General features: G+C 42.8%; 2 protein-coding genes across 2 annotated transcripts in view; both read left to right on the top strand.

Moving 5' to 3' along the window:
* Positions 1-12,874: 12,874 nt before the first annotated feature.
* The window catches only part of EFHC1 (EF-hand domain containing 1), a 159,679-nt gene continuing 146,616 nt past the window's right edge, over positions 12,875-25,937 (top strand). The window contains exon 1 of the mRNA XM_089685991.1: positions 12,875-13,030. Within this exon, the coding sequence (XP_089542117.1) occupies positions 12,875-13,030 (156 nt within the window). The remainder of the gene's footprint in view (positions 13,031-25,937) is intronic.
* PAQR8 (progestin and adipoQ receptor family member 8) overlaps positions 12,895-25,937 on the top strand; it is a 101,059-nt gene continuing 88,016 nt past the window's right edge. The window contains exon 1 of the mRNA XM_089685992.1: positions 12,895-13,030. The gene's annotated coding sequence lies outside the window, so the exon portion shown is untranslated. The remainder of the gene's footprint in view (positions 13,031-25,937) is intronic.

Genomic DNA, 25,937 nt, shown 5'->3' with positions numbered 1-25,937 from the left:
TCGAATGACCAACATCCACACTGTCAAGCTTTTTTCAGATTTTATTGGCCAGGGTAGAGGAGGTTAAGGGTTACAGGAGTTATCAGCTCAAATACAAATAACTTCAGCCCCTCTCCCAAGTCAAAGAAATTGACTGAGCAAGCTGTCTGAAGGTGATCTCCTTTTCTAGTGACCTTTCTATCCTCCAGGCCCCAACATGGATCCCTTTTCAGTTGCTTGGGACTGGATTCTGAAGCTGATAATGGTTCTTCAGGCAGTAGGACTGAAAGGCAAAAACTGGGTTCTTGGACTCACATCCTCTCAATGCAAAGCCCTTCTAAATGGGCTGCCCAAATATTTATCTCCTTCTCCAGCCCAAACTACTGTGAATAAACTTCCTAATGAATGGCTAGGGTGAAATAAATATCCATAACCTATGACAGTGTATCTCCTTGCTCTATCTGTTGAAGAACACTCCCCAAAAGAATGTAGAAGTACATGCAGCACCCTCACTGTTGCTAGTGTAGGTAAATTTAGTTTGGCTCCCCTGAAGGCAGAGGAGCAAGAGTTATTTGTGTTCAGGAGACTAGGCAGTGCATCACAGCCTGTGGCTCTGTTACCTCCTCCTGTCTTCTGGAACTGACTGGAAACTTCCAGAGCATAGTAGGCGGATGGTACGAAGCTGCAGCCTAAATATTCATGGAGCTTCCACCAATCCCTGGGAAGGGGGGCCTAGAAAGTGGGAAGTGGGCCATAAATATTCTGAAGCTTGGCGGTCTGGGATCCAGCCATTTGAAGGAGACACCTGTGCTGGGGGTTCTGCCCCCCTGGTGCAGAAGAGAGAAGGAGCAATAAGAAAAAGAGAGAGAAAGAGAGGAAGGAAGCTCCAGGACATCACTCAGCCAGTGTCTCAGCTAGGCCTAGCTTCAGGCTTCAGTCCAAGCCAGAAACAGCCTGTTCAGCTGAGGGAGCAATGCAGCAGCTTTCTTTATGCTGAGTGAGAGAGTGACTACACACCAGCCATTTTACCCGAAGCAACAGAGAGGACCACACATGTCTGGAACTAGGGGACAGCCTTCGTGTGGTACAAGACAGCCAGAAACACCTCAACATCTTTATCTTGGGCCTAGAGCAGCCAAGTGCCATGCAATACAGCCAGGAGCTGAATCTTCAATACTGATTTTTGGAACTTTATCTTTATTTGCTGCACCATTACTCCCACTGGTGTGCAGCATAGTTCAGTTGGACTGTGCACCCTGTGACTTTAGCAGTTCCTCATTCATTTGTTTGACCTTTACAAGTTTCTTCTATTTGGGGCATCCCATATACCCTCAATCCCTATCCAAGTTCTTAGTTCCCAAAATAAACACCAAAAACCAAAACCCCTATACTGTTTCTTGAGCCAACTAGAGTGTGTGGAAAATTCGCTTTGTCTATCTGTGGGTGCTGTGTGGGGGAAATAGGCCCGAATTCCGCTAGTTCCTTCGAGGGCAGCGCTACAAACACAATGCCCTAGGCTTGGGTAAAACCCAACAAATCCAGAAAATAATAACAATCAGAGCTCAGACTGACTACAGCCTAGCTGTCCGCTGAATTTAGACTAATGGCACTCTAACTTTGGTAGGACCACTACACTAAATAGCTTGATTACAGTGGTGTTAGTAAACAGTCCGTTTCATGATGTGAAAGAGACTCATGTGAAACAGATTTATACAGCAGTATACCACATGAGTCACTAGTTGTCACACATTAGTAGATCATAAATAACTTGAATAAAGTGCTCTCTTCATAGAATGAGAAAGATCAAGTTCATACAGCGGCACACCCAGAGAGTCACAGATTGTCACATAAGAGGGCCAACACTGCCAACCTTGCCGAAAGAGTATCAGATATATGACAACAGATTATGAAACTGCTGTATGGTGTATCAAAGCATGCAAAGTACATCACCCAGCTTCAGTTCCTTAATAATGAAATGCTGCACACCCCGGGACACAAGTCTGAATATAATCCAAATATTCTCAAGTACAGATTTGCACGCTTTGGACTAACAGGCATGTGCTGTTCAAGGAAACAAATCACCTTTTTCTGTAGTTCAATTGGGCATAAAAATGGGTTCAACTATGGCAGGACAACACTGGGACTGTTTACACTGATGTATATTCAAGCCATTCATAAAGAATTATAGTGGCCCATATTCCCTGGACTATATGTTCACATGTCCACATTTAAGAATTTGTGGGGTAGGTGCGGCATGGTGTGGTGGTAGTAATGACTCTGAGGCTTGAGAAGTACAAAATGATGTATTGAGGAACTTGAAGAACACTACAATAGCCCGGTAGGGTGATACGGCATCCGGGAACTCACAGTCAATGCAGTGGAGACTCAGCAGCAGCAGACCTGAGATGAAGCAAGCACTTGCCAAGGGAGGTGGAGTGCAGTTTGGCCAGTCCAACCCAACAGGAAGCTTGAGGAAGTGTAGAAGCAGACACTGCTCTTTCCCTACTCCTCTGGAAACTCTCCCTACCGCTAGTACTGTCCCTGACAGGCTGGTGAGCTCTCCCTACACTAGCCACTTTGCCAGAGCGTGCCAAAACCTGGGAGTAATGACTTAAAAAGACTATGTTTGACCCAAGATGGCCACCAGGGTCACCTGGATGCAGTGTAGCCAACTGGAACACTGCTCCAGGGGACTGAGGAAACCATAGAGAAACCAAGTTTCTTTTAACTTTCTCTCCAGCTTTGCCACCTACAGTGGAGGAAACAGACTGCACCTGCCTACAAACCACTACTGTTTTATTCTGTTTTTAATTTTTTCAACCTAAGGTGTTTTTTCTGGCTACTAACAGAGTAATATTTTTTTTAACAATAAATAAAGATTTATTTGTATTTTGTGCTATATCTATAGTATATGGGTGTGCTACCCTAAGATTGACTTCAATAAATCCCATATTAATACTTGGAATGTGTCAAGGCAGATATTGATTGAACCTCATGGGAGGTGCAAATGTCTGTGAACTCACCTTGCTTTAATTGCCTAATCCTATTCCATGGTGGCCATGCTGTTTTGCAGTAGAAGGTATGCATGCATACAGCCATTCAGTTTTTCTTACTCTTGGTGATTCTGGGGGCCAGCTGTCTGGCATCATGTTCGATTCTCCTGAGAGCCTATTCCGTAGAATTTGTTTCACTGCAAGTTTGTTATGAGGTGGTCACCGAGTCTTTCCTTTGCCCAATTACTTGTCTTGGGAACAGCATACAGAATGTGATAACACATGTGTAAAGCCAATTTGTACACACATACTGAGGCTAATAAATCTACCAGCACATCCCTGGAGTGCAGGTGGAAACCAATTGAAACTTCATGCAGGTAGCTTCCTGGCTGAGATTCAAACCAAGAGCTAACCAGTAGGCCACTGTGCTGCCCCATGCAGGAATTAGGGGGCTTTAAAGCCCAACTCCAGGAAACTGTAAAATTAAACCTTGCAGTGGGGCCATGCCTGTACTGCAAGGGTTAACTGCTCCTTTGGGTCTAGGGGACACAGAGAAGATTTACTTACCCAATCCTTAGCTCCTCCATGCTGCTAGATTGGTCCCCGCAGCGTCTTCTCCCCTACACTCCAGTGGTCTAAGGTCCTGAAGTCATCAAGACCAGTGCAGGGTCCATAGCCCTGGTCATGACCTGATGATGCCAAGGGAGAGTCCACTGCTGGAGCATAGGGAAGCACTGTCTGTCAGGGAATCGGAGGATTGGGTAAGTAAAAGCACTTTCCCTCTCCCCTAGACAAAGCGAGCAGGTAACCCTTGCATTTTGGGCACAGTCCCACTTCAAGCGATAATTTTAAAGCTTCCTGGAGTTGGACTTTAAATCCGGGAGTAGAGTCTTCCCATGAACTAGGAATTAGCATGGATTTGGTTCATCCATAGTAAATGGATGTACACTGTGGAGTTCTGTTGCAGCAGACAAATCAATTTGATCAAGTGTATTAGTAAAACTCTTAACGCCTCACATGTATGACTGTGGGGGGTGGATGGGTGGTAAGACATGTGGCTGAGCTGCTGTTTTATTGTTTTATCACTTCCCAGACTGCCCACCTATGTAGAGCTTACCACCTCCCCAGTCATATGGACACCTCCTTCCGGGGAATGGCCGAAGCATGTAGCAGTAAAAGCTCAACCGCAGCGTTTTACCAACTGCTAGTGGGAATGAGCACTAATAGTGCAAATTCATGTTACTTGACTTGTTTAACCACTTTCCTACCGGGCACTTATACCCCTTCTTTACCAGGCCAATTTTCAGCTTTCAGCGCTCTTGCATTTTGAATGACAATTGCGCGGTCATGCAAGATTGTACCCATATGAAATTTTTATCATTTGTTTCTCACAAATAGAGCTTTCTTTTGGTGGTATTTAATCGCCGCTGGGCACTTTTTGCGCTATAAACAAAAAAAATGCAAAAAAATTGAAAAAAAAAAAGTTTCTTTGTTTCTATTATAAAATTTTTCAAACAGGTAATTTTGCGTTGATGAGGCAGCACTGATGGGCACTAATAGGCGGCACTGATAGGCAGCACTGATGGGAACTGATAGGCAGCACTAATGAGGTGGCACGGATAAGCGGCACTGATAGGCAGCACTAATGAGGTGTCATGGATAGGCGGCACTAATAGGTGGCACTGATAGACAGCACTGATAGGTGGCACTGAATGGCGGCACTGCTGGGAATTGACTGGCACAACTGCTGGGCATTGACTGGCACAATCACTGGGCACTGACTGGTGGCACTGACTGGCAGCACTGATGGGCACTGGTGGGTGGCACTGGTAGGCACAGGTGGGTGGCACTGGTGGGCACGTGTGGGTGGGCACAGGTGGGTGGCCCTGCTGGGCACAGGTAGGTGGCACTTCTGAGCACAGGTGTGTGGCACTGCTGGGTGGCACAGGTGGGTGCACTGCTGGACACAGGAGGGTGCACTGCTAGGCACAGGTGTGTGCACTGCTGGGCACAGGTGGGCGCACTGCTGGGCACAGTTGGGTGCACTGCTGGGCACAGGTGGGCGGAACTGGTGGGTGGCACTGCTGGGCACCGATCATCAGGGCATTGATGATCAATGCCCTGATGATCGGTGCCGATCCCTGCTCTGACAACTGCCGGTTCTCGGCAGTACTTTCCTCACGCTCTGACAGCGTGAGGAAAGTGCAGCCGAGAACCGGCAATTGCATTTCCCTGTGATCAGCGTGTCATTGGACACTTCTGATCACGTGGTAAAAGGCTGCTGTGATTGGCTTTTTACCACATCACGTGATCACAGAGATCGCTGGGTGCACTCGCCCGGGGGCGCGCAGGAGAGCGCGTTCTGGGAGGATGTCATATGACGCCCTCCCAGAACTGGCCGGCCACAGTGTAGCCGTCATTCGGCTATCTGCGGTCGGCAGGTGGTTAAAGCATTAGGGGAGATGTATTAAAACTAGAGCACACAAAATCTGATGCAGCTGTGCATAGTAACCAATCAGCATCTAACTTCAGTTTGTTCATTTAAGCTTTGACAATAAAACCTTGAAGCTGATTGGTCCCTATGCACAGTTGCACAAGATTCTGTGTGTGCCAGTTTTAGTAAATCTCCCCCATTGTGTTTGATCATTTTAAATTGCAACTTTCTTTATTAAATATCTGGGGATTAAAGGTCTTTGTTCAGGCATTTTTTGCTATGGGGTGACAACTAGCTGCCAATTGTGTTCTTGTGTTGTCACCCTGTCATATGCACCTTTGGTGGAGGCTACAAGCGGCCATGCTGACACATAGGGGTTGATTTACTAAAACTGGAGAGTGAAAAAATCTGGTGCAACTCTGCATAGAAACCAATCAGCTTTTCGGCAATATCTGGGGTACCTCCAAAGATAAGGAGAAAAAAAGAAAAAAGAGACAGAGGCCATGGGAGAGTTCCTTATGGTGTAGTAGTTTGACAGATGATTGGATGAAATAAACAATGAAAAGGTAAATTGCAATGGTGTACTCACATCTGTGAGCTTGCTGAGCTCCCTAATCGGGGATCAGACAACCTGGAGTGAAAGTGTGCAGGGAAGTTGTCTAGAGTAATGCAGGCCATAGATGGGTCGAAAATCGGCCGATTTTTCGGGCGAAAATAAAATCGGCCGATTTTCGGATCGTTAGTGGGCTAATTGTTCGGCCGTTTTTCGGTATTTTGGCAGATTTTTTTATCGGTAAAGTTGGAAAAAAATCGGCCGATTTTGCCGATCGGTCGATTTTCGCGGCAATGATGGGCAAATCGGCCGATCTTTTAACCGATAAAAAAATCTGCGCATGAGCAGTGACCTGCAAGAGGAAGACAAAAAGAAGAAAAAAGAAGAAGAGGATGAAGAAGAAGAAGAGGATGAAGAAGAGGATGAAGAAGAGGAAGAAGAAGAAGAGGAAGAAGAAGAAGAAGAGGATGAAGAAGAGGATGAAGAAGAAGAAGAAGATGAAGAAGAAGATGAAGAAGAGGATGAAGAAGAAGAAGAAGAGGATGAAGAAGAAGAAGAGGATGAAGAAGAGGATGAAGAAGCTGAAGAAGAGGATGAAGAAGAAGAGGAAGAGGAAGAAGAAGAAGAGGATGAAGAAGAAGAAGGGGATGAAGAAGAAGAGGATGAAGAAGAAGAAGAAGGGGATGAAGAAGAAGAAGATGATGAAGAAGAAGAAGAGGAAGAAGAAGAGGATGAAGAAGAAGAGGATGAAGAAGAAGAAGAGGAAGAAGAAGAAGAAGAATAAGCAGTAGAAGAAGAAGAAGAGGATGAAGAAGAGGAAGATGAAGAAGAGGATGAAGAAGAAGAAGAGGATGAAGAAGAGGATGAAGAAGAGGATGAAGAAGAGGAAGAAGAAGAAGAGGAAGAAGAAGAAGAGGATGAAGAAGAGGATGAAGAAGAGGATGAAGAAGAAGAAGAAGATGAAGACGAAGAGGATGAAGAAGAAGAAGAGGATGAAGAAGAAGAAGAGGATGAAGAAGAGGATGAAGAAGCTGAAGAAGAGGATGAAGAAGAAGAGGAAGAAGAAGAAGAAGGGGATGAAGAAGAAGAGGATGAAGAAGAAGAAGAAGGGGATGAAGAAGAAGAAGAGGATGAAGAAGAAGAAGAGGAAGAAGAAGAGGATGAAGAAGAAGAAGAGGAAGAAGAAGAAGAGGATGAAGAAGAAGAGGAAGAAGAAGAGGATGAAGAAGAAGAAGGGGATGAAGAAGAAGAGGATGAAGAAGAAGAAGAAGGGGATGAAGAAGAAGAAGAGGATGAAGAAGAGGAAGAGGAAGAAGAAGAAGAAGAATAAGCAGTAGAAGAAGAAGAAGAGGATGAAGAAGAGGAAGATGAAGAAGAGGATGAAGAAGATGAAGAAGAAGAAGAGGATGAAGAAGAAGAAGAGGATGAAGGAGAAGAAGAGGAAGAAGAATAAGAGGATGAAGAAGAGGAATTCCAGTCCGGCAAAAAGTGTCCCTGCAGAAAGCTCTGACAGTTCCTTGACATTTATAGCAGTTGCAACATTGTATCTATTTGTTTCCGAATAAAAACATCTGTATCCTAAATGGATACAAATAGATACATTGTTGCAACCGCTATAAATGTCAAGGAACTGTCAAAGAAATAGCGGAGCTCTCTGCAGGGACACTTTTTGCCGGCTGTAGATGGGATGAAAATCGGCCGATTTTTTTTTTTTACCGTTGCTGGTAACGTCGGCCGCTGGAACGACCGATTTTTTTCGTTTTTTTTAAAGAAAAATCGTCCGATTTTCGACCCATCTATGGCCTGCATAAGGTCGCTCTTGATGCTCGGTGGGGTGATCCGGACAATCCTATGCTCTGTGGTTTCAGGATTCTGGAGGTTTATGAGCCCCAAGAGGTGAGAAACTGGTGTCATCAGAGGCACCCAAATATGAAGGAGAAACTGAGAAATGGATTCTTCATTGATTCAATATTTATTGCTTGTAGAATTATATAAAACACTGTCAACGCGTTTCGTGGCACTACACTGACCACTTCCTCAGGATGGTGCATAAAACACTTTAAATAGCTGTGATCTGTCTCTTGTGCTGTTTGTTAGGATCCTTTCACATGGGAGTTCTGTTTTTTTCAGTTCAGTCACGTTTTTTTCAAAGAAAAAATGGATCAGTTTTTATCAGTTTTTCATCAGTTTATATCCATGTTTCATCAGTTTACATCAGTTTTTTCATCCATTTTTCATCCGTTTCCATTTTTTTAATAGAAAAAAAATAGGTTTTCTTCCCTTCGAAAAAATAAATGTTAACCCCTTGCCCTCCAGAGGATTTACCCCCCTTCCTGACCAGGCCGTTTTTTGTGACATCGCGCTGCGTTACTTTAACTGACAATTGCACGGTCATGCAACACTGCACCCAAATGAAATTTATGTCCTTTTTTCTCTACAAATTGAGCTTTCTTTCGGTGGTATTTGATCGCCTGTGTGTTTTTTATTTTTTGCTCTATAAACATAAAAAAGACAGACAAGTTTGAAAGAAAAACAATATTTTTGACATTTTGCTATTAAACATGTCCAGTAAAAAAAATGAAAAAATCTAATTTCATCATAAATTTAGGCCAAAATGTATTCTGCTACATGTCTTTGCTAAAAAAAATCCCAATACATGTAAATTAATTGGTTTACGTGAAAGTTATATTGTTTACAATGGCGGTATATATATACACTTAATTTTTTTTACTAGTAATGACGGCGATCAGTGACTTATACCGGGACTGCAGCGAGCATTCTGACACTGGGGGGAACTGACTTGGTGTCACTGAGATCCCTAGTGACACCAATATAGTGATCAGTGCTAACAAAAACACTGACACTGTACTAATGGCATTGGGCAGGAAGGAGTTAACATCTGGGGTGTGTGCTGTGTGCTGTTTTATTATGGGGGCTGTGTGTGTGTTTCACTGTAGGCACACTGCTTTGTATGGCTCTGCTATGCAGAGCCATACAAAGTAGCGTACAGGAGCTGACGGGAGAAATCTGTATTGTTTGCATACAGGTCTCTCCCCCATTGGAAATCCTTGGAGATCACTGGGTGCCTGTGAGGAATCACCAGTTGGGACCCGGTGATTGACAGCCAAGGCCACAAATGGTGACGCAGGTAGGGCACACGTGCACCCCCTGCCCAGAACTGCAAAATCACGTGTATATATATGTGATTTTGCGTGCCCGTGCCGCCCTGTAGCAGTATTTCTGCTATAGAGCGACGAAAGCAGTTAACGAATACGGACTTTAACGGATGTAAACGGATGATCATCCATTTACATCCGCTAGTCCATAGAAATACATTGGTGTCCGTTTTTCATCCGTAAACGGACAGATGAAAAACGGACATAGGGAACCCTTCAGAAGAAGTCCGGAAGTGACGAAATGCATCAGAGGATGTGACATCTGAAGTATTCACACGAAATCGGAAGTGTCGCTGCAGCCATTTTGGATTCTGGAAAATGTGGTTTCTGAACCTAGGAAGCTGCAGAGGTGGGTTTGTTGGCACAAAGCTGATGTTTACTTAAATATAAAGGTGCAGCGCTAAACACTAAATATGCAGCACAAATCTCATCCTTATTTAAAGGAACTGAGAAGTTGCAGTTGTTTTATAAAATGTACAGCATGAGAAAACCAATAGTATATATTCAGTATATAGGTATAGATAATCAGCAATACCAAATCAAGCAAGAAAATAAATAAATAAACAAATAAATAAATGTGCATAAATGATGTCACCAATAGGTGAGTAAAGTTCAAAAAAGTCCCAGATGTATTGCCCACGTGAGGATCCTGTATGATCCCAATCAGCATGCGTGGAGGGTTAATCCCAGTGGCAGGTGTTCAATGTAAATGAAATGCGCACTCTCCAGAAGTGCGTATAAACACGCATTTGAGATATAACCTATCTCAATAGGTATAGTTTAGGTCATCCGCCTCCCAGATCAGGTCAGGTCAGGATACTTCCCAGTCACATCTACATGCAGTACTCGGGGGTCCTTGATGCGTATCACCATAGGGGCTCACCCTTAGTGCAGCCTCTGCGAATGTCCTGTATCCAGCTACTGCTGCTCAAACTATGCACTTTTGTCCACTGCGCTTTTGTTAAGATGAACCCACAATCAGCAAACTCCACTGAGATGAATCAATAACTATGGACCCATTGTTCACCCTTAACTCCAAACAGATGACTTGTTGGGGCTTTTAAAGCATTGCCTGTATCAAATTCAGGTTGAATGCAGCCTCCATGCTACCAAGTTACTTTAGAGACTCAACTCCTTTAAGTGCACCGATACCCCTGCAGGGACCGTATCAAGAGGTAGGAAGAAAGCAGAAAGAGGCTGGAGGAGATAATCAACAAAAAAACAATGAAAAAGGCCAAAATGACGTCCATTTTAATTTTGTCTTCATTGACTGTGATGCTATTTATCAAAATAGTGACATCTGAGGGTAAATAAAACAGCTTCATTTTTCTCACCCCTAGTAAAGGGTAACATTGTGAAAAGTAGACAAGATTGTCTAACAAAATGCCAAAATAAAGGACGTTTCTTTACAGCTCAGCTTCATTTTCTTTTGTCAAATCCATTCCGTCATTCTGAGTGACATTCTTTGAGCAACCGATCAGCTAAACCACCGACACAGCCGGAGGAAAGCTAATTAGATCTAATTCATATTTATGTTTTATGAGGAGATTGCTGTGCTTTTCTGCGGTGGTGACTCGTGTTTTAGGCTTCTCGTATGGATTACAGCTGCCACGTGCATGGAAAAGCTGAAGTGATTGTGGCGATTAATCCTGCGCTGCCAGACAAGAGGAATGATATTAACAGTCAGAGGTAGCAGGCCAAGAGAACCAGGCCAGACCTTAATGAAGACTAATTTCAACTTCTCTTTTATTGGATTGAGCTTTGTGTAATGTCAGAGAAATCACAACAGCATTTTTATAGCCTCTCGGTTTGAATTTACAGTTAAAGGGGAAGAAAATAAATGACTGCAAGGGTTGAAGTGGTTGTAAACCTCAGACATGAAATATGAACAAAGCATATTCCTCTATAGTGTGTACTTGTCTGAATCCAGAGCACTAAGAGTTTGATTCACTAAAGACAAATAGACACTGCACTTTGCAAAGTGCATTTGCATCCTGCAAGTGTGGTTGCCCCAGAGCTTAGTAAATGGTGTAAAGCTTCACTTTGCAATGAATACCCAATCACGTGCAAGGAAAATAAAAACACTGCATTTTGCTTGCACATGATTGGATGATTGAAGTCAGCAAAGCAGTCTATTTGCGTTTAGTAAATCAACCCCTAAGTGTAATTTCTCACTGCTACTTTGTTCCTCTGCTGTCAGCATGAGTCACTTCTGACGAGTTTTCCTGACACCAAGAGAAGAATGGTGACAGGGGAGGGACCTCCAGCAAATCGACAGCTGCAGTTCTGTTCCTGTGTGCTATATGAAGGGGTGTGGGTCTCTTCCCTCCAATCAGCTCTCAGAGTTCTCCTCACTGAAGTAACTTCAACTCTCCCACCCCTGATTTTCAGAGCTGAGAGGTTCTGTGTAAATTCTGCACTTTGAATGGATGTAGGGGGACAGGTTTCTGTAGATAAATAGGTACAACTTATGTAGTGTAGCACTACCCTCGTAAGGGCCTCTGGATTTGGTTTGGGTCCCCCTAAGCACTGCACAGCCAGGCAACACATATTTTCCACACTTGTACATCCAAAGTCAGTAAACAGTCCATGGACTTGGGCTTTTTTTTTTGTTTTATTAAGGAATTGAACTTGGATAGGGTAGAGGGGTTATGGGATGCCCAATTTGACTGAAGAAATAGCAGAATGAGGAAGTTTTCTACTCTGGCACACTTAGTAAAAAAAAACGATAGACATTTGATCGCGTCCCAGCCGGAACCATTACTGTCCTTAGCAAAGGAATCTTCTAGGAGCTTGATGTTTCCTGAGCGGATTTCTAGCAGCATGACAATGTGTAGGAGCTATTTTTTTTATTATTATTATACAGGATTTATAATAATCAATGTGTCAACGTGTAGGAGCTCTTGGTTTCCTTGGTGCACAGAATACCAGCCCATCTGGCTACGATATCTGATCCCAGGACAAGGAATTGGGTAAGATATGAACTGTGCCCTGAAGACTTGCCAGAACTTGCATCCAGCAGACATCTCCCTTCTAGGCCCTGGGGATGTAGAGGTACTCACGCTGTCCTTGTCCTGCAGCTGTAGATAGAACTGCTTTCAGCTCTCCTAGCTGGGATGGCTCCTCTCCAAGCTTTGCAGGCTGTCCTTTCTCTGTGGATGGCAGGGCAGTGAAACTCCCTCTTTCAGTTTCTCCTCAGCTTCCAGCATCCAGCCTGGAAGCAGAACCCCCCTCCTTTAGGGCTCCCTCCCAGGCTACACCGCAACACCTCTCAGCAATCCATTTTCCACTCGACTCCCCTACTATCATACTCTCTCATATGTATGGACTAGTCTACCACACACTACCAGGGCCTCTTAGCCTGGAATTAGTCAGACTCCCATGAATGTGCAGATTGAGGTCTCCACCCTTCCGCCTACTGGTTTCCATGAACCTCCAGAACCAGGGAGAGGTGATAGAGTCCCAACCGGCTGAGCTATGCAGCCTGACCTCACACTGAACCCTCAGTAACTCAGGCTCACTCATTACCATGAGCAAAAAAATAAATTTACATCACACTAGCTCTACCTAGTGGGTGCTACAGTAGGATGATTTGTTTCATGTCTGTGTATCACTTGTGGTTAATCACTTTACAGGGTATAAATAAGGGTTTACAGCCACTTTAAATGTTTTTTCAGTGTACAGGTAGAGGAATAAGCTGTAATACTTACTTCAGTCCTCTCTCCGGCAGGCTTCCTCCATGCTGAAGACTCTTCTCTGGCCAGAGGTCGCACACCTTCATCATCAAGTACGATGCAGGACCAGTAGCCTTGCATTGTATGTGAAGGCCCCAACCACAACCCAGTTCATTGGAGAAAAGAGTAACATACTGGAGCTTTCCAGGGTAAAGAATACAGTAAGTATTACACCTTAGTCCTCTATGAGCAAGGGTGTCAGACTCAATTTCACTGCGGGCCACATCAACAAAATGGTTGCCCTCAAAGGGCCAGTGGTATGTGTAAGACTAGATGTCCAGGACACCCCACCTCACCCTCCCCTCCTTACATCAGATGTCAAGAGCACACCCACCATCAGAAGTCAAGAGTCCACCACCCTCCCTTACATCACAGTGTACCATATGTTGTGTATGGACAGCTGGTACTTATTGGTGGAGTTGAAGGGGATTTCAGCCACTTTGGTGTTCTTGTTTCTCATGTCCTTCACTGAGCCACAGCACGGCTCAGTACACTTACCTAATGCCAGGAAGAAGCTGGGGGCGGAACATTTGAAAAGCCACTGCAAAATTTTGTGTGACACAAAAAATTGCATCAACTGCCATTTTATTCTCTAAGACCTCTGCTAAATATATATACAGTCAGGTCCATAAATATTGGGACATCGACACAATTCTAACATTTTTGGCTCTATACACCACCACAATGGATTTGAAATGAAACAAACAAGATGTGCTATAACTGCAGACTGTCAGCTTTAATTTGAGGGTATTTACATCCAAATCAGGTGAACGGTGTAGGAATTACAACAGTTTGCATATGTGCCTCCCACTTGTTAAGGGACCAAAAGTAATGGGACAGAATAATAATCATAAATCAAACTTTCACTTTTTATACTTGGTTGCAAATCCTTTGCAGTTAATTACAGCCTGAAGTCTGGAACGCATAGACATCACCAGACACTGGGTTTCATTCCTGGTGATGCTCTGCCGGGCCTCTACTGCAACTGCCTTCAGTTCCTGCTTGTTCTTGGGGCATTTTCCCTTCAGTTTTGTCTTCAGCAAGTGAAATGCATGCTCAATCGGATTCAGGTCAGGTGATTGACTTGGCCATTGCATAACATTCCACTTCTTTCCCTTAAAAAACTCTTTGGTTGCTTTTGCAGTATGCTTTGGGTCATTGTCCATCTGCACTGTGAAGCGGCATCCAATGAGTTCTGAAGCATTTGGCTGAATATGAGCAGATAATATTGCCCAAAACACTTCAGAATTCATCCTGCTGCTTTTGTCAGCAGTCAGATCATCAATAAATACAAGAGAACCAGTTCCATTGGCAGCCATACATGCCCACGCCATGACACTACCACCACCATGCTTCACTGATGAGGTGGTATGCTTAGGATCATGAGCAGTTCCTTTCCTTCTCCATACTCTTCTCTTCCCATCACTCTGGTACAAGTTGATCTTGGTCTCATCTGTCCATAGGATGTTGTTCCAGAACTGTGAAGGCTTTTTTAGATGTCGTTTGGCAAACTCTAATCTGGCCTTCCTGTTTTTGAGGCTCACCAATGGTTTCCATCTTGTGGTGAACCCTCTGTATTCACTCTGGTGAAGTCTTCTCTTGATTGTTGACTTTGACACACATACACCTACCTGTTGGAGAGTGTTCTTGATCTGGCCAACTGTTGTGAAGGGTGTTTTCTTCACCAGGGAAAGAATTCTTTGGTCATCCACCACAGTTGTTTTCCTTGGTCTTCCGGGTATTTTGGTGTTGCTGAGCTCACTGGTGCGTTCCTTCTTTTTAAGAATGTTCCAAACAGTTGTTTTGGCCACGCCTAATGTTTTTGCTATCTCTTTGATGGGTTTGTTTTGTTTTTTCAGCCTAATGATGGCTTGCTTCACTGATAGTGACAGCTCTTTGGATCTCATCTTGAGAGTTGACAGCAACAGATTCCAAATGCAAATAGCACACTTGAAATGAACTCTGGACCTTTTATCTGCTCATTGTAATTGGGATAATGAAGGAATAACACACACCTGGCCATGGAACAGCTGAGAAGCCAATTGTCCCATTACTTTTGGTCCCTTAACAAGTGGGAGGCACATATGCAAACTGTTGTAATTCCTACACCGTTCATCTGATTTGGATGTAAATACCCTCAAATTAAAGCTGCCAGTCTGCAGTTAATGCACATCTTGTTTGTTTCATTTCAAATCCATTGTGGTGGTGTATAGAGCCAAAAATGTTAGAATTGTGTCGATGTCCCAATATTTATGGACCTGACTGTGTATATATATATATATATATATATATATATATATATATATATAAAATGTTTGGGGGTTCTAAGTAATTTTCTAGCAAAAAATTTTAAATGCAGGAGAGCATAGGCTTGGTCCTTAAGTGGATACACAAACACATCCATGGCATGATTATTTGTGTGCAAGGAAATCATTTCAGTGTGATTTGGTGCCAACACTGCGGCATTGCTCCCGGAACACTAGGGAGTACATATGTAAAAAAAGGGGGTTCATATGGGGGGTAGGTGTTAAAGGCAAAAGAGAAACAAACAAGGTTTCATTAGTATACACACATTCATACTATGCTCCTTTATCTCATTCTAATTTATGTACCCTCTTGAGGGCCGCTGAGTTTTTGGGTCCCCCCTTAGCTCTGCACAGCCAGAGAACGCGCATTTTCCACACTTTCATCCAAAGACAGTAAAACAGTCCTCAAGCTTGTTTTTTATTGTTTTATTAGGTGATTTAACTTGCATGACCGCACAATTGTCAGTTAAAATAATGCAGTTCTGTACTGCAAAAAATGGGCTGGTCAGGAAGGGGAGTAAATCCTATGGAGGGCAAGTGGTTAAATAACCATTTTTGTGCCCGGAGTTCATCTTTAACTCTTTCTCAATCTATCCAAAATGAAAACAAAGTTTGTCTGCAGTTAGACTTGATGTAACTAAACTCAGTGTAGAGCTATTCACCCTGAGGTTATCACAGAGGACAAGGGGGCACTCTTTACATCTGGAGGAAAAGAAATGTAATCTCCAAACACGGAAAGGTTTCTTCACAGTGAGAGCTGTGCAAATGTGGAATAGAATCCCTCAAGAGTTGGTTCTGGCCAGCTCAGTGGATTGCTTTAAAAAAAGGCCTGGATCATTTCCTAGATACACAGAATATAACTGGTTACTAACATCATTTATAGGTAATGTTGATCCAGGGAATATCTGATTGCCTCTCGAGGGATCAGGAAGGAATTTTTTTCCCTGCAGGAGCAAATGGGATCATGCTTTACTGGGTTTTTTGCCTTCCTCTGGATCAACTGTGGGTATAGGATTATAACTTTTTTTTTAATGGTTGAACTGGATGGACTTTTGTCTTTTTTCAGCCAGACTAACTATGTAACTATGTAAACACAAGAATGAACACAACTGCTGAACTGTGTCAGACTGGCTGACAGTTATCATTACGTGTCTGCTATGCGTCTGTCTTAATGAAGCTGATATTTGTCCCTGGCTCCTATATGCAATGTATGTTACTTTGGTGCGTTCATCAAAGCAGTCCATTACATTCCCTTAGGCCTTTGATTGGGGGGGCTGCAAAATTGCATGGTTAAGCCATGTTTTTGTCGCCCGTCAACTGCCCCCCCCCTATTTATTTTTATTTATATATTACAGGTATTTATATAGCTCCCTCAATTTACGCAGCTCTTTACATATGTATTGTACATTCACAATAGGCAGCGGAGGGGGATGTTTACATGCTACGGTTCGCTTTGCTTCGTGACTGTGGCTGAATTGACTCGTAATGTAGTGATGTGGACCGCCAAATGCTACACAGGCAAGTCAATGGGGAAGTGCAGCAAACGCCCTGCAACTGTGTGCAATGGCATTGTGATTGTTGGCAAACATGGGGTTAAAACAGGAGGTGAGGAAGTGTTGCCTGTCACCACCTGTCAGTAGCCTCTGGTGCGAGATCCGAAATCAAATTGGGCTTCAGATACAAGGAAGATTTAGACGCACGTCTACATCTACCCTAATCCTAGGTTCACACCATTTTCTGCAGCATTTTGCGTTTTGCATAAACGCAGTACAGTCCATTTAACATGATTTCCTATGAGACACATTCACTTCTCAGCGTTTTCACCTGGTGCATTTTATGGAAAGGGTCAGGGACTTTTTTTAATGCAAAAAGTTGCATTTTTGGTTGTATATACTTCAATGGAAACGCTGCAGAAAAGCATGTATTGCATTTTTTCTGCATTTTTGCCGCATTTTTGATGCTTTTAAATCTGCCTAGCAACAAGAAAGAAAAACGCAAAACGCATCAAAAGTTATAATCCTATACCCACAATTGATCCAGAGGAAGGCAAAAAAAAAAAACAGCAAAGCATCATCCAATTTGCTCCTGCAGGGAAAAATTTCCTACTTGATCCCCTGAGAGGCAATCGGATATTCCTTGGATCAACTTTACCTATTAATGTTATTATCCAGTTACCGTATTTGCCGGCGTATAAGACGACTTTTTGACCCTTGAAAATCTTCTCAAAAGTCGGGGGTCGTCTTATACGCCGGTACACATGTTAGGGGGGCTGCGGCATTAAGTACAGGGGTTTGCAGGGGCTGACGTCTCTTACCTGGATCCAGTCCCACGACGATCCGGTCCAGGAAGCGCGGCGTCTCCTTCAGTTCGGCCACTGGATGTTCGTGCGGCTGCGCGGCTCCGCCTCCTCACCGGTGATTGGCCGCCAGAACTGTAGCTCAGGAAAGGCACACAGGCGGCCAATCACCGGCGAGGGGGCGGAGCCGAGCGGCCCCGCGAAAATTGAGTGCCGGAGCAGCAGGTAAGTGCTCTGTGTAGAGGTGCTGCTGCAACCACATATGCTGGCTGCAGCAGCACCGTACTAGAACAGGGTCAGCAAGTGTCAGTGGGAGGAATAGTGCCCCATCATTGGTGTCACTGATACCAATGATGGGGCACTATTCCTCCCACTGATACCAACGATGGGGCACTATTCCTCCCACTGACACCAACGATGGGGCACTATTCCTCCCCCCCACTGACACCAACGATGGGGCACTATTCCCCCCCCCACTGACACCAACGATGGGGCACTATTCCTCCCCCCACTGACACCAATGATGGGGCACTATTCCACCCCTCACTGACACCAATGATGGGACACCATTCCTCCCACTGACACCAATGATGGGGCACTATTCCTCCCACTGATACCAATGATGGGGCACCATTCCTGCCACTGATACCAATGATGGGGCACCTATTCCCCCCACTGATACCAATGATGGGGCACTATTCCTCCCACTGATACCAATGATGGTGCACTATTCCTCCCACTGACATCAATGATGGGGCACTATTCCTCCCACTGACATCAATGATGGGGCACTATTCCTCCCACTGGTGTGCATTGGAAGAGGGGTAGTCTTATACGGCGAGTATAGCCCAAACACTACATTTTAGCAGGAAAAGTAGGGGGGTCGTCTTATACGCCCAGTCGTCTTATACGCCGGCAAATACGGTATATTCTGTTCGTAGTTGACAGTCAATTAATCACCAGATTACCTTCAAAGAGTGATGTCTTGTACCATCTTGGATGGAATGTTTTGCTACTTAGAAAAGAGAAGAAATAGGTTAAATTTTATGGTGCCCATATACTAGATGAAAAATTGTTTAAAAATCTGTCATTTGGACAGTTTGTTTGTTTTTTGTCCAGTTAACAGTCACAAATAGAAAATTGGTTTTGACATTTTTGAGCCAAAAAATCGAAGGAAAATCTTGGAAAACTTTTGCCGAATGGATGACAAATTGAAAGGTTAATGTGTTTCTCGCCCATTTAAAAAATCAAACTGTTACTGATCTTCTACGCTTTAAGGCCAAGGCTGCCCTGCAAATGTGTCGTCGAGTATTTTACAAATCAGGTCACAAATGTGGCCGGACTTTGGCCCGTTCTTTACAAACGTAGCGCCTAGCGACTTATGTCCTGCGCATTGCATTACTGGACGGCAGCAGCTGCACTCTCCCTTCACATATAGCGAAGACCTTTGGGGATTTCTGTTCCACCTTGTACAATTTGGGACCTTCTACCTGCTCCAGGGCTTCTGTATAAAAGTACTGGATGACCTCAGGTCTACCCAGATTACCTTCCCCAATTCGTCGGGAGCTCTAGGATCCTATTTCTCTGCATGAGGTGCAAAATACATTAAGTTTGGCTAAATCAGGGAAGGCGCCGGACAAGGATGGTTTTACACTCCCACATCTTGGGCACTACTTGGTCAAGCTGTTTAACACGCTGGGGGATACGACCTCTTTTCCCCAAGATTCGTTGCTAGCTCATATTTCCATGATCCCTAAGGAAGGGAAAGATCCCTCATCCTGTGCTAGTTAAAGGTCAATTTCTCTCCTAAATGTGGATCTCAAACTGTTCACCAAGGTCATCGCCTCACGCCTCCAACGACACTTACCCTCCGTCATACATCAAGACCAGGTTGGCTTCATCCCGTCCCATGAGGCACGAGACAACACTATTAAAGTCTTGAACTTAATTCATGTAGCTGATCAGTAGGACACCGCTTGTGTCTTTCTGGGTACAGATGCAGAAAATGCCTTTGACCGTGTGGATTGGGGATTCAAGTTTGAGGTCCTTCGCCATATAGGATTGGGGGTGCATATGTGTTTTTGGGTCTCTATTGTTTATACCTCTCCTGCTGCCTCAGTTAAGGTGAATGGGGTTCTCTCTGAACCTTTCTCTATCTCTAATGGGACCTGGCAGGGGTGCCCTTTGTCCCCCCTTCTTTTCACCCTCACGTTGGAGCCTTTTCTTTGTAAGATTAGGTGGAACCTGGATATAGTGGGATTGGAGGTTGAGGGGCTGGAGCACAAGATCTCGGCCTATGCTGACGATATGATGTTTACGTTAACTAATCCCCTGATTTCAATCCCCAATCTTCTTCAGGAGTTTGAACACTACGGGGCCCTGTCTAATCTAAAGATCAATTTTTGCAAATTGTAAGTGTTGAGTGTAAAGCTGCCTTCTTCTCTCCGACTAACTACAAACCAATTTTCACTTCAAATGGTCTGATACTGCTTTGAAATATCTGGACAGCTTGATCCCTTCACAGTTACCACAGACTTTTTCCTTGAATTTCCTCCCGCTTCTCACTAAGGTTCGTGCTCTATTATCCACTTGGCGTAAGGGCTTGTACTCCTGGTTTGGCCGATGCAACACTGTGAAGATGTGTATTTTGCCCAAAGTTCCTCTACCTCTTTCAGGCCCTCCCGATTTCTATCCCTTTACAGTTTTTAAAACAGGCTGAGGCGGTGATTTATGACTTCATCTGGGCAAAGCAAAAACCGCGGATCCAACGTAAACTTCTGTCTTTGCCTAAACGTTGTGGTGGACTTGCAATCTCCGTAAATATTATCAAGCGGCACATCTGGGGCGGCTGATAGACTGGTGCTGCCATGGTGACATTAAATTATGGCCCCATATCGAGCAAGCTCAGACTACGTTTTTTCTTGGTATGGCTCCATGATGCAGTAGCTCTCCTCCTTCTGCGCTCAATATGCATCCACTGATAGGTACGATGTTTCATATCTGCTCCTCTCTTTTTGTCTCACCCTCCCTGTCGTCGAACTGTTCCACCCTCTACCCCATATTGGGGATTCCCCATTTCGAACTGGGCCTCCTTCATGGTCCCTTTATGTCTCTATTCCGTTCGGGGCGGTTTCAGGCCTCTCACTTTTTAATTAATGGCTCTTGGCCTTCTTTGCAACTTCTCTGTGACCCAGCAGGTCCTTTCATTACTGGCAAGCCTTCCAACTGCGACATTTCTTGAGCTCTCTTCCCCCATCCGCCAGTTTTCGACGCCCGCTTACCGTGTTGGAGGACTTCTGTTCTGATGAGGGTGCTCAACCCCATGTCTTACCTAAAGTTTATAACCTACTTCTGATGTCGTCTCTGGACTTTACCCCTTCTTATCTCCTGAAGTGGGAATCAGACCTTTTTTGAAGACACAAAGGTCTACTATCCTTTTACTCTCGCTGAAGTCGTCCTCGTGCACAAGAATGCAGGAGGGTAACTTTAAGATATTGTCACGTTGGTACAGAACTCCTGTGGTGTTGTGGAAGCTTTCTTCTTCCAACTCCAGTCTTTGCTGGAGATGTCAGGAGGCAGAGGGGACACTTCTTTATATATTCTGTTCGTGCTCTCGGCTTGTGCACTACTGGGCAGGGGTTCGTCCTATCATCCAAAAATTCACGGACCACTCCATGCCTATGGATCCAGCGTTTTTCCTGTTCCATGTCACTGATATGTCACTCAAGGCTTACAAGCGATCGGTTGTGCGTCATCTATTGAATGCAGCCAAACCTTGCATCTCTTTATGTTGGCAGAAGACACATCCTCCCTCACTGGGGCTCTGGTTACGTAAATTTGAGGAAATGAACCATATGGAACACTTGATGCTCACGCATCAACATACTGTAAATGTGATGGCTACTCTAAAACATGGACTTTGTGGAACTTGTTTGTTTACTCAGAAGAGGGGAAGTCTCTCCTTGAAACTGAAGAGGACTAATTTGTCTCTACTTGGCTTTTACATAGTTCCACCCCCCCCCCCCCCCCCCCTCCCTTTTTTTTTCTTTTTTTTTCCTGTTCTTCTTGACTTCTTTCCTACCTCATTTTCTTTCTCCTTTCTATGATTAAGCACAACAGACAGCGGGGTTTTGACCTTTCTGTGCGTACTGAATTGCTTTTTTGCCTTGGGATTGTATTTTCCCTGTACTATTTTGGCATTTTCACATGCTTGTATTACACTTGATACTTCTCTTCTGTATTTTGTTTATGATTGTATGAATACATATTATGTGACTTCTGCTGTTCCATTGTCATAAATAAAGAATTTGTAAAAAATCAAACTGTAGTATAGGAAATCAGAATAGAATAAAATAAAACTGAATAGAATATAATAATAGAATAGAATAGAAAAGAATAAAATAAAAAATAAAGGGACAGAATAGAAAAAAGTAGAATAAAAAATTAAAGAATAGACTAGAATAGAAAATAAAATAATAGAATGGAAAACAATCTAATAAAATAAAATAGATTAGAATAGAATAACATAGAACGAATATAGCCGCCTTCCTGGAATTCAAATTTCAGAAGATGGCTATATTCATTCTAATTTATTCTATTCTATTCTAATCTATTCTATTTTACTCTATTCTTTTATATTCTATACTATTCTATTCTTTTACATTCTATTCTGTTCTGTTATTTTATTTTCTATTTTATTCTTTCATTTTCTATTCTATTCCTTTATTTTATTTTCTATTCTATTATTTTCTATTCCATTCTTTTATTTTATTTTATTTTCTATTCTATTCTATTCTTTTCTATTCTGTTCCTTTATTTTCTACTCTATTCTCTTTTATTCCTTTATTTTCTATTCTATGCTTTTATATTCTAGTCTATTCTATTCTATTCTACTCAGCAGCCTAAGTAGGACTCAGCATTTTATTTTTACTTTTACACCTTACTGTATTTATTGCAATATGTTTCCATTTTGAACTCCAATTAATTTTTGAAGTCGAATCCATCTTCAATCACTTTGGAAATAAAGAACATATGAAGCAAATCTGTACATTCGAAGCGAATTCTGAAAACAAATCATTCTAATATAACGAATATGACTAAATGGAATTGTTAACTTAACAAACAAATCCACAACGAAACAAAGTTTTCTGTCGTGCTCATCTCTAATGGAATATTCTTCTACAGTACTAGTTCTAGCAATAGATCATTTAATACGGGTTGGATGTCTTCCTAAAAGAACAGAACATACAGTTACATACTACTGTAAAATAGCATAAAATGTTGATCCAGGGATTTATTGGGCTGGAGCTCAGGAAGGAATTTTTTTCCCTGGTAAAGTGGACTGAGTCACACACTGAGGGGTTCAACTGCTTTCCTTTAGATTCGTTTCGAAGGATGCATATTTGAAAAGGCTAAACTTGAGATGGACATATGTAATTTATTTATTTCAGGTACTTGTATCCCACATAGAAGAAAAATATATTTCAAATATATTGTAAAAATATTCTTCCCAAACATATTGACATACATTTGAAATACTATTTTGGCCGTATTATATATATATATATATATATATATACACTGCATGTTGAAATATATTAAAAATATATTTGTTTTAACTATATTCTTCAGCTTTTTTTTAACATATAAAAAAGTCATTTTAACATATATTTTTACATATATTTGTAAATGCATTCCAAAAATGTAGATTAAATATATTTTTAAAGACATACAGTATATTTGAAAATGTATTTTTAAAAATATTTTTTCATATATTTTGTAATAAAAATGCATTTCAATATACAGTATATATATATATATATATATATATATATATACTGTATATTGAAATGCATTTTTATTACAAAATATATGAAAGAATATTTTTAAAAATACATTTTCAAATATGCTGTATGTATTACAGTATATACAGTATATATTTATTGAAATAAATAAATATGCAGAGCCATACAAAGCAGTGTGCAGGAACTGACAGCGGAGAGATCTGTGTTGTTTATACACAGGCCTGTGTTGTTTATACACAGGTCTCTCCCCCATCAGAGATACTCAGTGATCACTGGGTGCCAGCGAGTAATCACCGACCTGGCACCGACCCGGTGATTGACAGCCGATCCCATGAATGGTGGCGCGAGTAGGGCGCACACACACCCCTTACCCGGAACTGCAAAATCACATATACACGTGATTTTGTGCACCCGTGCCGCCCTGTAGGGCATTGTGGAACCGGTTAAAGAAGGACTTTAGTCTTTTTTAAAAAAATACGTAGCTGCTGACTTTTAAATACGACGTACTTGCCAGTGCTGGAAGTCCAGCACTGTCTTCCTGCAGCCGATTCTTTTTACTGCTGAGGGTCCCCAGCACTGCCATCTTGGATATGGGAGCCGGACGTGACTTCTTGAGAAATCACAGCCGGCTCCCCACTGTGCATGCGTGGATTGGTCCTGCAGCCTCCTGGGACAAGTGATGGGTACCAGGAGGCTACGTGAAAGCAGGGTGCAGAAATCACACAGAGGCTAGGTAACTTGAACTATGTATTAAGAAAAGTTCCAACATCCATAGTTATCATTGCACAGACCCACTCCTTGCTTTTCAAAGTTTCAACAAGGTACAACAAGGCTCGCCTGGTGATCATAACCGTCCAAAGCCTTTAGCAGCAGTACTGTAGCTTGACTTAATGCAAACAGCTTCGGCAACCAGGAGTGGGACTAGTTGCATAGTTACATAGTTAGTCTGGCTGAAAAAAGACTAAAGTCCACCCAGTTCAACCAAAAAAAAAAAGTTATAATCCTACACCCACAGTTGATCCAGAGGAAGGCAAAAAAACCAGCAAAGCATGATCCAATTTCCTCCTGCAGGGAAAAAAATTCCTTCCTGATCCCCAAGAGGCAGTCAAATATTCCCTGGATCAACTTTACCTATAAATGTTAGTATCCAGTTATATTCTGTGTATCTAAGAAAGAATCCAGGCCTTTTTTAAAACAATCCACTGAGCTGGCCAGAACCAACTCTTGCGGGAGTCTATTCCACATTTTCACAGCTCTCACTGTGAAGAAACCTTTCCGTATTTGGAGATTAAATTTATTTTCCTCCAGATGTAAAGAGTGCCCCCTTGTCCTCTGTGATGACCTCAGGGTGAATAACTCTACACCGAGTTCACTATATGAACCACTGATGTATTTATACATGGGAATACTGAGAGGCTTCCTAAGTGGAGAATAGCATGGTCCATGCACTGTCCTTCCACCTCTGGATACTGTCCCTGGCAGACAGGGAATCTGTCCCTACACTAACCACTCACAGAATGCATGCCAACTCAGGGAGCCCGTGCCTTTAATAAGCACTGCCTTCAAGCAAAATGGCCACGGAGGTCACGTAAGGCCACCAGCATCCAATCAGATAGTTGCTCTCCTGATGACCGCAGGAAGTCATACAGGAACTGGGTTCCTCACAACTCCCTTTCCCTTCTGTATTGCCCCTTCTGTCTAGCGCCACCTACAGAGGGGATTACAGACTGCACCTGCCTACATGTGGGCAGGGAAGGCGTGCCATTCTCGCCTTTCAAAAAGGTACTCGTTACCTGTACCTGTGAGGAGACGGAGGTGGGGAGGAGTAGTACCGACACTTTATCTGTTGAGTGAAGGTCAGCTTTAACTCTTACTTTTTATTAACGCCCTGATTCTTTTTCTTTCTTTAGGTATTTTTACTTTCTTAACTCTTGATTTGGAACTTTTTTTTAAATTTACATTTTTTGTTTTTTTTGCGAACGATGTATTGAAAATGCTTTGTACTAGAAAGATCATTTTAAGGCTTTTATATAAGAAACAAATCGCAGAAATGTTTACTTTGTGTGAGTTATAAATTAGTTTAGTTTCCTGTTGGAAGAACAGATTTTGGTCACAATAATAATAATAATAGTAATAATAATAATAATTTGTTTCGACATTCTGATTATGAGTAAGTTTTCAGTCACACCGAATCTGACTTTAAAATTGTGTGACTTCACTTGAATTTGCACGATTTCAAAATCAAATGTCAGTGCGACTTCAGGTGTGACTTGGAAGACATCTGTGTGACTTCATGCACAGATGTCTATACAAGTCGCACCTGAACGTGCAAAAAGTAGTGCATTAACTACTTTCAAAATCGGTGGAGTTGCACCGATTTGACCACTTCCATTGTGGACAATAGGGTGCGCCTTGTCATGCGTTTTGAAATGATCAAATCATATGGCAATTCGTGACCTGGGACTAAATCACACTAGTATAACCGCATAGCAGCACCTTAGCCCAACTTGCCTGCTTGTTCTTGGACCAACAGGTGGCAACCCTAGGGACAGTGGACGGCTGCCATAACACATGTACCCTGACCTGGCCATTGTATGTGAGTAGGTGAAAGCTACATCAGGAGGAAGGGGATGGTGCACTTTGCTATTTGTCTTAGGTGTCA

The sequence above is a fragment of the Staurois parvus genome, unplaced genomic scaffold (genome assembly GCF_062004578.1).
Source record: "Staurois parvus isolate SC_StPar_1 unplaced genomic scaffold, SC_StPar_1.0 ptg000390l, whole genome shotgun sequence".
NCBI classification, from domain to species: domain Eukaryota; kingdom Metazoa; phylum Chordata; class Amphibia; order Anura; family Ranidae; genus Staurois; species Staurois parvus.
The sequence above is the reverse complement of the archived record's forward strand: the minus strand, read 5'-3'. Positions and strand labels throughout refer to the sequence as shown.